This window comes from Aegilops tauschii, chromosome 2 (assembly GCF_002575655.3).
Source record: "Aegilops tauschii subsp. strangulata cultivar AL8/78 chromosome 2, Aet v6.0, whole genome shotgun sequence".
Lineage (NCBI taxonomy): Eukaryota > Viridiplantae > Streptophyta > Magnoliopsida > Poales > Poaceae > Aegilops > Aegilops tauschii.
In genome coordinates, this window is record NC_053036.3 from 602,164,219 (window position 1) to 602,176,418 (window position 12,200).

The window sequence follows — 12,200 nt, forward strand, 5'->3', positions numbered from 1 at the left end:
CCAAGGAACAAGAGGGGCTCCAAGGTGGAGCCCCAAGTGTGGCCGGCCACACCCCCATGAGGGGTGCCAAAAAGGGCTCCTATCCATCCATGTCACACCCCAAGATCTTTTGGGCAAAGCCCCAAAAGGTGGCTTTCCATAAAATATCCCAAAAAGCACTTTCACTATTCACGACGACATTTTTCAGCGTCCGTTTGAACTGAAAATATTTATGTGGGTTTAGAACATTTCCAGTACCCACCATAATAATTTTCAACGCGTTCTGGAACAATTCCAGTTTAGTGATTTTCATCTGCGAAAAGCATCTGAACCGGTTCCGGCAGCTCCGGAACATTTCCGGTTTTTATTTCTGAAAATTCTAAAAAGTTTCCAGAATGATTCTGGCACCCTCCAAGAATTATCAGGCATGTGCCGAAAACATTTTGACTTAATGGCATACCCCGAAACAACTTTTTCGGTTTCACCGAAACTCATCCGGTGACCTCTCTTATCGAAACTTTTTCGCTGTCTCCGAAAACTTTCTCCGGAAACTTTCTCTCAGACTCCCTGTCTAGTATTCAGCAGATAGATGACCCTTAAGTGTGTGACCCTATAGGTTCGGTGAAGTATATACATGACCCGGAACCCCTTCCGATCAATGATCAACATCGGAGCCGTGGACACCCATATTGACCCCTATACCCACACGAATGAATATTTGAGTGAACCTCCAGTTGTCGTGTGTTATTCCTGTTGCTTCGCGATATGTTACGAATACCCGAGGTGAGACATGTTGGCATCCCTGTGGATCAACTCCTTGTCCACTATGCCATTTACCTCGTTACCGATATTGTTCTCTTTTCTCGTTCCGTGTTCCGGCATCCCCGTGATCAAATCACCCTTTGTCTGGCCAGACGATGATGGATACCGTAACATCGAGAGGGCCCAGAGATATCTCTCCATCGTCGGAGGAGCAAATCCCAATCTTGAGTTGTCTCGTTACTCGCCATTCCTTTCAGTGAACCCGTAAGCCGCCGTAATAGCCACCCAGTTACGGATGACATTTAACAAACCCCAAAGTTCACGAAGCAAGTATGAAGGAACTGAATACTCTCATGGTCTAAGGAATTATGCAAACATTAACTTCTCTGTGTTATTAACCATTAACTTGTGACGAATGAATCTCATAGCATAACACCCGGTCCGGGTCGATTCAACACAAATGTTCTCTTAACATTGTGCCCTCAAAATTGCTGGCATAGACATGCCCATGATCAGGAAAACAGAACCATCATGCAACACTCGAGCTAGTCTTAGAGGCCAGACTAGGAATACTTCTTATCGTTTATTATTCCACACGTGCATATGAGTCTTCCTCCGAGCCTCGTTTTATTTGCAGACTCGAGAACCATAGCAGTTATAGCATGGAACGTAAACCTAATTATGAACAGGGAGATAACCAATAACATTTATTATTGCCTCTAGGGCATATCTCCTACACATGTGTGACAAGATTATCTCCCAGAATCAGACTGCTTTCATTAAAGGGAGATTTATTCTGGAAAGTGTGGTTATGGCCCATGAAGTGATCCATGAAATTCATAGGACAGGGGCTAGTGGGTTGGTTCTGAAACTTGATTATGAGAAAGCATATGATAAGGTAAACTGGGATTTCCTTATGGAAATGCTCAAATCTAGAGGTTTTGGAGACAAGTGGATTGGGTGGGTGTGTAGTTGTCTACACCAAGGGACTTTTTCTGTTAGAATAAATGGTACTAATGGTCCACACTTTGTGGGGGGGGGGGGGGGGGAGGGCTTAAACAAGGAGATCCTTCTTCTCATTTACTTTTCAATTAGGTAGTTGATGTCTTTTCTAAGATGCTTAAAAAAGCTGCTACTCAGGATCTGATCAAAGGGCTTTTGCCTCATGTTATCCCAGGGGGTGTGGTCAGCCTGCAGTATGCTGATGACACTCTGCTTTTCTTAGATGCTTCAGTAGAACATGCTAGGAACCTTAAATGGATCTTGGCATGCTTTGAAAAATTATTTGGTTTGTGTATTAACTTTCATAAGAGTGATCTCCATACTATCCATATTGATGAGGAAACTTCTAAAGAGTTTGCCCAAATTTTCTGCTACCAAATTGGGGAATTTCCCTTCAAATATTTGGGTGTCCCTTTACATTATAAGAAACTCAGAAGGGAGGACATCCAACCTATTATTGATAGGATCATTAAGAATATTGCTGGATGGTTGGGGAGGAATTTATCTTATAGAGGGAAACTTATCTTACTTACCACCTGCATTGCCAGCATCCCTACTTACTTGATGTCTATAATGAAATTTCCTAATGGGCAATTGATGCTATTACTTCACAGATGTCTCATTTCTTTTGGGGCAATGTAGGAGAAAACCATAAATACCATTTGGCCAACTGGGGGATGATCTCCCAAAAAAAAGAATGGGGTGGTTTGGGTGTCCCTAATCTTAGGGAAGTTAACATGTCATTGCTGGCTGCTTGGAGTAAACATTTTTTGATGGTAGAGACAGTGATTGGAAAAAGCTTCTTAGATTTAAATACAATGTGGATAAACCTAACATTCTCTGTTCCAAAACTGGGGTGGGCTCCCCTTTTTGGAAGAACATCACCTGGGCTTTCTCAGCTGCTAAAAACTTCTATAAATGGGTTCCTGGGAATGGTAGGAATGTGTCATTTTGGCATGATACATGGATTGGTGATTATTCACTTAAGACTAGGTTTTGGGAATTGTATGTTATCTGTCAACAACAAGATGCTTCTGTGGCCCAAGTGTGGGATGGTTTAAACCTGCAATTGACTTTTAGGAGATGTGTAGATGAACATACTTTAAATCTGTGGAATGAAATGCTAGACTTGGTGAGGGGTTTCTCTCCTTCAAATGATTTGGATAAACTTGTCTGGGCCCTAGAAAGTAAGAGGGTTTATTCTGTGAAATCTATGTATAAGATGATAAATTTTGGAGGTATGACTTCTGTTTGGAAGGATTATATCTGGAGAATCAAAGTTCCCCCAAATATTCAAGTGTTTCTTTGGTTGATGGTACACAACAAAAGTCTGACTAGAGATAATCTATCGAAACGGCAACATGTTAATGATTTGACTTGTGTTTTTTGCAATGAGCTGGAAAGTATACAACATCTTTTCTTTGATTGTGTGGTGGCCCGTCAAGTTTGGAGAGTGATTTCTGATTGTGTTGATTTACATACTCCTGACTCTTTTAGTTCATTTACTCCCTTCTGGAAGAAGAAGAAATGTTATGATGCTGTTAATTTAATCTCTGCTGCTACCTTGTGGAGCTTATGGTTGCTTCGAAATGAATTTGTTTTCCAAGGAAGAAAATAGAGAAGTATCAGGTGTGTGCTGAATTTGGTGGGGAAGCATATTCGTCAATGGAAGGTGTTGTGTATGGACTCCCAGGCTGCGTTACTCCTCCGATGCTTGAAGCTGCTCGACCATTATCGCGGGGAACTGTTTAGGATTGCTTGGCGTGTTGATGATGCTGGGGTTGTTAGATAATGGAGCTGTTGTAGCTCTGCTCTCTTTCACCTCTCCTTTGGTTCTTAGCCAACAAAAACTAGCTTCTATTCCGAGAAACGTCTCTCCTTTCAGTCCTGTAATAAGTCTACTGCAGCTACTTTTGGCTGGAGCCGAGACCTAATAAACAGTCTGGTGTTGGTTGAGCCTTTGCTTTTTAATAAAAGTTGGGGCGGGGGGCAACCCCTTTCATTTAAAAAAACTTTGACCATATCTATAAAGAAAAGTAGGTACATCTAGAATACCAAATGCACATCATTGGATACGTCATGAGTTATATTTTCAGAATGTACATATTTGGTATTGTAGATGTAGACAGTTTTCTCTATACACTTGATCAAACTTGGCAAAGTTTGACTTTCACAAAAATCTATAGACACTACATTGTGGAATGGAGGGAGTACTTGTCAGCACAAGCTGTTGCTTTAGTACAATAGTACTGCACTGCACGCCACCCACAGATTCTCTTCGGTGGACCAATTCTTCTTTAAGAAACAATTCAGTCAAAACTTAAGGCTAATGCTGGAACCTGAAATGAAATAGCTTACAGACAGATAGCGAGGGAGCACTCTAGGGCTCTAGGCTAATGCTGAAACCTGATGGCATTCACCAATCCTCATTTTGACTAGTCAACAAGAAACAGTTAGCCTAACAATCTTACACTAGGTTGTTTACTTTATCGCATTTGTCTTTTCTAGGATTTGTTTGGAAGGATGCTTTTTTTGCGAGGATTGTTTGGAGGAGGCTGTGTCCACTTATACTTTTATCGACTGCCGCTCGAGATCTCTGATTTTGGTAAATCAACTGGATCTGGAGCCAAATATTTATGGACCATCCATTTCATCTGTAGCACCAGGGGAACCCTTAGGCCGGCTTGCTGGCCAGGCAGTAGCAGCGCCGCAGTGTCGTCGCTTCCATGGAGGTGCTGCCTAAATTTGACAATGGTTTCATACTTAAAACCATACTTGAATCATACCCATACATGTCTCTCTCAAAACCATACTTGAATCATACCCGTTTAATGTCATTTTCAGCCCAACCAAAACTAAACCCTTTATTTTTTTCACCCAGACCAATTTAAACCCAATGTATATATGATTGCACAAATCGACATGTCAAGAAGCAAATGACATAGAAAAGGCATAAGTGCATCTACAACAGTTTGGGAACAAAGTTACCATTGAGATACGGTCAACACATAACAAGTGTCAAAAAGACAATGCCCACGACTGAAAAGCTCACTGACAAGTGTATTAAAACCAATTGCTTAGCTAAAGCACAAGCAAACACATTCGATTTGCATGTGGTGTTTCCCCATGATACAGAATTACATAATGCATCGCAGCATGTACGCGGATCAAAGATACTCGTTGTCGATGCTAGTTGCTTATTGCACATAACCAATGCCCAGAAATCGGTTTGGACCCATAGTTTATAGCCGTTAATAACCAAATTGTTTAAGCCCATAACCAACTATACCCGAGTTAATTGCACAGAAGTACCACAATTGAGGCATCACATGCAGATTGGTACCACGATTGCTAATTTTTGCGTGTCAGTACCAACATTGGTTCAAGTTTTTGCAAAAAAGGCTAAAAGGCTGATTTATACGTATTGACAGTGTACCTGACTGTTGGGGCCCGTTTGTCAGGTGCCGACGTGACATATTTTTTGCAGAAAACCCCCTTGCTTTATACATAATCACATAAATACCCGTTATTTTTGCGGAAAAAATGTTAATGTGAGAGACTTTTTTTTGTTCGGACTTGTTTGAAAGTTTCCAACGAACTGTACAAATAAATAAACTAAACGAAAAATCGCGCGCGCCAGGTTTCAAACCTGCGACCTGCAGCACACAGGCGGAGCGCGCTAGCCGCCAGGCCAGAACGAAGCTTGCATTAGGTTACATGCGAGTCGTCCTTTATATTATAGTAGACACGCTGGGCCGGCGGCGAAGCCCAGCGCGGCTGCGTGCCCTGAATTGCTTATTTTTTTAATCATAATATTAATACATTTTTTTGCGATTACATATTAGTGCACTAAAACAGTGCAACTTTTATTAATACTTATTAAACATTTTTTTAGATAGGCTTCAATACATGATGTTTTCAAAAACATGATGAACATGTTTTCGAATTTGCATGAACATTATCTTAATGTACGCTGAGCACCTTTTCTGCGTATAGTGATCATTTTTCAATGCTTGATGAACTTTACTTTGCAAACAGTGAGCATTTTTTAATATATTGAACTTTTGGGTTGAACTTTTTTGTAATTTAGGTTGAACATTTTTTTGATATGTACAATGAACATTTTTGTAATTTAGGTTGAACACTTTTTAATATATACGATGATCATTTTTGTAATATAGGTTGAACATTTTCTTAATACATGATGAATTTTTTTGAGAATGTGTATTTGAGAAAATGTTCAGCATGTTTTAAAAACTTATTGCGTAAAACCTAAAAATAAGCAAAAACCAGAAACAAAAATAAAGCATAATAAGATAAATAAATAGAAAAGAAATCTGGGCGAACGAGCCCAGCACGCGCGTCAGTAAAACGCGAAACGAAAAAACAATTACAGGCTTTGGCTGGCCCAACCACCGGCCAGCCTTCGTTTGTTGTATAAAGAAAATCCTGCCTGGACAGTTACACGACCAGCCCTTTGGCCTGGTGACTAGCGCGATCCGCCTACCTGCTGCCGGTTGCGGGTTCGAAAACTGGCGCGCCCGATTTTTCGTCTAACGTTAACATTTTCCCGCAAAAATAACGGGTATTTATGTGATTACGTATAAAGCAAGGGGGTTTTCTGCAAAAAAAATGCCACGTCGGCACCTGACAGACGGGCCCCAACAGTCAGATACACTGTCAATACGTATAAATCAGCTTTTTAGCATTTTTTACAAAAACCTGGACCAATGTTGGTACCACGCAAAAATTAGCAATCGTGGTATCAATCTGCATGTGATGCCCCAGTTGTGGTACTTCTGTGCAATTAACTCACTATACCCAAATTGGTTTCTTCACATATCCAAACCAAAACCAAATTAAAAAAGATTCAGCCCAATAAAACCTGAACCAATCAAACCCAAAGCAAGAACCGAACCATTTCACCCAGTTTTTTAATAACCATTCTCAGGTTTAGTGCTGCCTGTGCTCATGGAGGCTACGCAGTTGTTGCCGGAGTTGGTGACCGCGTCGGCTCTTCGGCGAGGATTGGGGCAATGTATGGTTCAGTGTTGGTTTCGACTGTGGGCATGAGTTCTCGGGCGCAATGTACGTCATCACCGGCTGCAATTGGAAGATGCCTTCTTCAATTTCGGTTGGGTCCTGCTGTTCACTTGCCGACTCCTAGGCGTGTGAAGGGTGAAGAGTGCGTTGACCCAGACTGAGATGTGGCCAGGGTTGTGCTTTTAGGTATCCGGTGTTGGTTGAGACGCGGTCTTTGATCTCTTGTTGCTGTAGTCGTGGTGTTGTGAATTGTTTGCCGAAAGGCGCTGTATCAGCCGCTTGGCTCTTCTTCTTTGATATTGACACATCTCTCCATGGTGTATCGATCCTTGAAAAAAATATCTGTAGCACATAACATGAAAAGGATAAATGTTGTGTTTCCCTTGATGAACAATCTATCTGAAGTGACCTCTTGCCTTGCACCCCGAATGCAAGTTTGGATTATGGACACGATTTTATCTACCGGTTAACTCATAGCATAGCTGCGTATTTGCATTGGCTTTTTTCTTGAAATAGAGGCCCATCTATCCAACTGGTTATGAATTAACACATCGGCGACAATGTTCTGTGTAGCTGAAGCAGTAGATTATTTTAGCAGAGACGAAAAGGTCACAATCACATGGGAGTAGATTGCTACCGTACAGAGGAAATGAAGATGACACGATGGTGTCAATCAATAGGTACCAGTACGCACACATACAGATACAATGATTCGCTGCAGAAACTCTAAGCCGCTCCGAGGAAGAGGATACTATGGAGTTAATGGATACATACAGATACAACGACTCTAAGCCGCCTTGGTGGGTGGATAACAAATACTATAATCGCGAGTTCAGTGATTTTGGTGAAGCTATAACGTGGTCAGACAGGACAATCCTCTTGTTCTTCTTTATTTTCTAGGAAATTGCATCGATCAGATGCTCTGCAGCCTGCCGTTCCCGCTGAAGATCCGGTTGAGGATCGCCGCCAGCCTCACGCCTCCCTGGGCGAGCCTCTTCTGAACCACCGGTAGCGCCTTGAAGTAGTACTCGTCTGCAGTCCAGTTTCAAAAAGGGATCTCGTCACACTTGTTCCAAAGAAATCACACATGAGTATCTATACATAGAAATTTAGTCTTATTAATCTGGTACGGTACCTCCTAGGGTGTCGTCCTGCTCGACGCCCTCGTACGCGTCGCATGCCAGCAACGCGCTCTCCTGGGCGTACCTGCAGCATTCGGTCGTTCTCAGCCGTCAGATTCAGCCTCGGACATACCAGATTGGATTGGATCATCGTGATGACTGTTGAGCTTACTTTTCAGCGCAGGTCGTGGTTTTGCTGCGGCACGCCTCCCACTGCTTCTCCTCGCTGGACCAGTCCTCCTGCAGGAGATCAACTCAGACAAAAAATTACTCGAGGTGAAATTAATCTGAAGTAATGGTGGAGTGAAATGCAGTGCAGGAGCTAACTAGTGAGCTAGCTTACGGTGATGTTGCGTTGGATGGACTCGATCATAGCGTCCTGGTCCTTGTCGAAGAAGTCCTTCATGGCCTCTGTGATCACGTCCGAATCCCACACCTAGTAGTTTGGAAACACAACACCCTCGTAAACCACTATACGTAAATTAGACAGTGAATAAATGAGTGAATCATGGAGCTGAGACTGTCAGAGTACGTACCTTGTGCAGGTTGCTCTTCCTCTTGTACCAGCGGAGTTTGATGGTGTTGCCGCCGAGGTCGTCCACGTGGCCGCAGTGGAGCGGCTGGTGCACGTCGCCCACAAAGTGCGCCAGGAACATCAGGCTCTCCGTCGGGTCAACTGCCATCGATGGCAATGCATGAGGACGGGAAGATCATCCATGGAATTGTACTACAGTATGCTATTAACTCATGAACCTGGGGTGTAGATCAGTGATGCTTACATGGGCTTGACGAGTCCTGGAGCGCGGCGGTGTAGTTGTTGATGGCCCCGACCACGCACACGTTCTTGTTCCCCTTGGTGTCGTGGCAGTCCCCTGTCCAAAATCAAGCAGTAGCACCCAAGCATAACGTGAGACACGTGTGTAATTCTGATCCGCGATCTTTGTACGTACTATGTGTTTGGCTTTAATGAGTTGTTCTTGCTTGTGGAACTCTAGCCGCATGCTATGCTGCCCCGACGGTGGACTGTTACATTAGCTTGTGGTGCATGCACTCCGACTGTCAGCCGGTGACGAGGACCTACGAACTACCAACTCCCTTGCCCAATCAGACAAGCGAACCTATACCCGATTGGCAGGCCAGCCACCAGTCAACATTTCACCGTCCAGTCAAAATGATAATGACTCGCCCCAAATGATACTACTCCTTGTGAGATGCGATTCAAAGATGGGAACTGTGTTGGCATATGCCTTTTTATTTGAACGATGTTGATGCAGGTAGCTGTAACCGCCACTCACCAGACACATGGATGGATGGATGGGATGCTAGCTTCAGTAGCAGGTGGACACGCACGTAACGTGTCGATCGGGACGGGCCTCTAATTAGGCACGTACGTACGGGCTCGAAGGTCAAAGCGCGCCTTAACTACCGATCGTGACATGCTGCTCTTACTAGGGTAGTACAAAATTTTAAAAATTACCGTATTTGGTTGTTGTGACAGTAAACAGCAGCTGAAGTTGTATCGATGCATGCATATGCTCGGCGCCATGCATGGAAGGTTCAGAGGAGAGCATGCATGAGGGAGAGAAAGAGTCTGGGCCGGATCATGTACGTACTGGCGTAGCTGAACTCGCAGTCGCCGGGGGTGTCGGCGAAGTGGAGGGGGCTCGACCACCGGTAGCGGAAGCGCTGGCTGTCCGCCCACGAGCACACCTCCGCGAGCTCCCCGTTGGCCCACGACGGCAGGAGCGCCTTCACCCCCGTCAACGCCTCGCTCGTCAGGAAACCCTGCACGGAAACGGCACTTGGGATCAGCTCAGTTTACCTCGACGGCCGGCGCCGGTGAAGTCAGATGATCAGTGGGTGGTTTAATCACATCGGCGATCTTGCAGGTCATGTAGTGGCCCTCCTTGCCCCACGCCTGCGCCGCCGGAGCTCTCGCCGCGGCCGCGACAAGCAGGACGTGAAGCAGCATGAGCAACCCCATCGTCCTAGCTCAGCTCAAGCTTCGCTCTCTCTCTTTCTGCGTCTCTTGTTGCAGTGTTGCTTTCTTGCTCTTGTCTTATCTATCTTGTGTACTCCTCCTCTATTTATACATACAACCACTGGCCAACCAATGGCCGCGTTTTGGAGTTGGAAGATTCCTTCATCCGATCCGCGATGCCTTTTGTCCGAGCAACAACCGGAGGAGTTTGAAGCCAATAAGGGAGCGGTGCTTCCATGTGAGCCTGATGGCTGGAGTTGCTTGCGCCATGTGAGCATCTCCGGTCATGATCGATGTGCAATTATGCCGGCGTGGTTCACATGTGCGGCACGCAACAAGCTCCGATCCCTATCCGCTGGCTCCGTTTCACATTGCAATGGCAATGTCAAGGAGGGATCAGAGCAGAGCAGCTGCTGCCACGCGCTTCTTCTTGCCCAACCCAACGAACAAAAGCCTACTGGCCGGCCGGTTTCTGAATTCTGACTGGTAGCATAGCATGGTGGGGGTAGAAAGAGACGGGGTATGGATTCAGCTACTGCGTGATAAATATTTACATTCTAAAGCGCTGGCTCAAATAATGGCGCGATTCTCCTTTTTGGATGGGGCTTATAAAGACAAAGGTTGCCTTCTTCAAGAAGAGCAAATTCATTGTAGGGAATGAATAGGGTGATCTATTAGAATACCTGGTAGGGCGAGACTCCACTGACCTTGCAGTATCCATCCCTATATAACATTGTACAATGAAAAAGAGGTTTTTGTTGGTAAAATGTTGGGATGCAGGTTAACCTTTCTGATGCAGCAAACTCATTACACTGGAAGTTGTCGGTGTCCGGTCTGAAATTGTTCGGGAGACATGGTCAAAGCCCGGTTCTCGGTTAAATCTATGGATTCAGCTACTGCGTAATTAATATTTACATTCTAAAACGCTGGCTCAAGTAAGGGCACGACCGTCCGATTCTCCTTTTTGGAAGGGGCTTATAAAGACAAAGGTTGCCTTCTTCAAAAGGAGCAAATTCATTGTAGGAAATGAACATGGTTAGGCGAGACTCCACTGGCCTTGCAGTATCGTTTCCTATATAACATTGTACAACGGAAAAAGGTTTTTGTTGGCACAATGTTGGGATCCGTTCCTCTTGATATTCAGTTCTAGGAAAAAAAAGAGTACCCACCCCGCGTCGCCCTCCTCTGGCGACACGGGGGAAACCCCAGCCGCCGCCAAGAAGCTCCTCCCTCCGCCCGCTCTCGCTGCGCCGCCGCCGGAGGGCTGGCCGGCGAAGCCGCGCCGTGCCCCGGGATGGCGGCGGCGGGGCGGATCCCCCCCCCCCCCCCCCCGTGCCCCGCGCATCCCCCCGCCCTCCGCCCAGATCCACCAGCCGCCGCAGGGAAGCCCCGCCCCCCTCCACCCGCCTTCGCTGCGCCGCCGCCAGAGGGCCGGCCGGCGAGGCCGCGCCGAGCCCCGGGAAGGTGGCGGCATGGCGGTCCCGTCCCCATGCGCTTCCCCCTGCCCTGCGTCCCCGTACCTATGGCGCATCGCGGGCGCGTCCCCCCCCTTCTAGCTGCTGCTTGTTCCTGCCGGTCCGGCGTCGGGCGCGGCGTGCCTGGCCACGGCCTTGGTGCGCTGCCCTGCGATACGCCCATCCCCCCTTTTGCGGTGCGGCCCAGCACTTCTGGTGTTGGTGTTGGCCGCGGGCTGGGCGCGAGAACTGCAACCGGCCGCGGGGGTGTTCGCGGCCTGCCTCCGCACAGGCAGGCCCCCCTCGTCTCCGGCGGCCCTTCCTCCCCTCCCGAGCCACGGTGATGGCTAACGCGCCGAGGCGATGATGCTACAGTGTTTGTGCAGTCATGGTGCTCCTCAAGGCGGCTATTTGCTGGCGCTGCTCCGGCCCGTCGACCTCGGGCCCGCGTCTCTCCGGTGCCCGTGGACGTCGGTGTCCTCTACCGGGCGGCTCCGGTCTCGGTGACCCAGCAGCTGCGTCTCTTCCAGCTTGCTTGGCTTACTGATGTCTCGACGGGTTTGGCCACGACAGCTAGGATCTGCGTCCCTCCAGTTCTAGTCTGCCGGCATTGCTGATCACCGTCGCCCCACCCCCTGTGGTTCGCTCCACTGCCTGCCCTGTATTTCTCAAAGCTCCCCTTTTGCCAAATCCAATGCTCGTGGGTCCGGAGGCGGTGCCACCCTTCGACGGCAGGTGCATCCCCGCCAACCCCCGCTGATATGGTGGCTCCGACTAGCGTTGGCTTCCTCATCTGCGACTTCAGATGCGGCGGCTATGGGATTGCTCAGCCTTAGACCAGGTCGAAATCCCTACCCG

At 46.9% G+C, this 12,200-nt stretch overlaps 1 protein-coding gene across 1 annotated transcript; it reads right to left on the reverse strand.

Moving 5' to 3' along the window:
- Positions 1 to 7,349: 7,349 nt before the first annotated feature.
- Positions 7,350 to 10,113, reverse strand: LOC109747058 (endonuclease 4). Its single transcript, XM_020306150.3, has 8 exons — positions 9,781 to 10,113; positions 9,521 to 9,692; positions 8,687 to 8,779; positions 8,444 to 8,583; positions 8,251 to 8,343; positions 8,080 to 8,147; positions 7,922 to 7,992; positions 7,350 to 7,818 (listed from the first exon to the last, which is right to left on the reverse strand). The coding sequence occupies exons 1-8, from the start codon at positions 9,889 to 9,891 to the stop codon at positions 7,700 to 7,702; spliced, it is 867 nt and encodes a 288-aa protein (XP_020161739.1). The 5' UTR covers positions 9,892 to 10,113; the 3' UTR covers positions 7,350 to 7,699.
- Between the last annotated feature and the right edge of the window lie 2,087 nt (positions 10,114 to 12,200).

Bases quoted from the DNA above. Each gene is read 5' to 3' on its own strand.
- LOC109747058 (XM_020306150.3), bottom strand. From the start codon at position 9,891: ATGGGGTTGCTCATGCTGCTTCACGTCCTGCTTGTCGCGGCCGCGGCG. The intron at 8,148-8,250 runs GTAAGCTAGCTC...GATCTCCTGCAG, and splicing joins CCATCCAACGCAACATCACC to GAGGACTGGTCCAGCGAGGA. The intron at 7,819-7,921 runs GTACCGTACCAG...ACTGGACTGCAG, and splicing joins GCAGGACGACACCCTAGGAG to ACGAGTACTACTTCAAGGCG.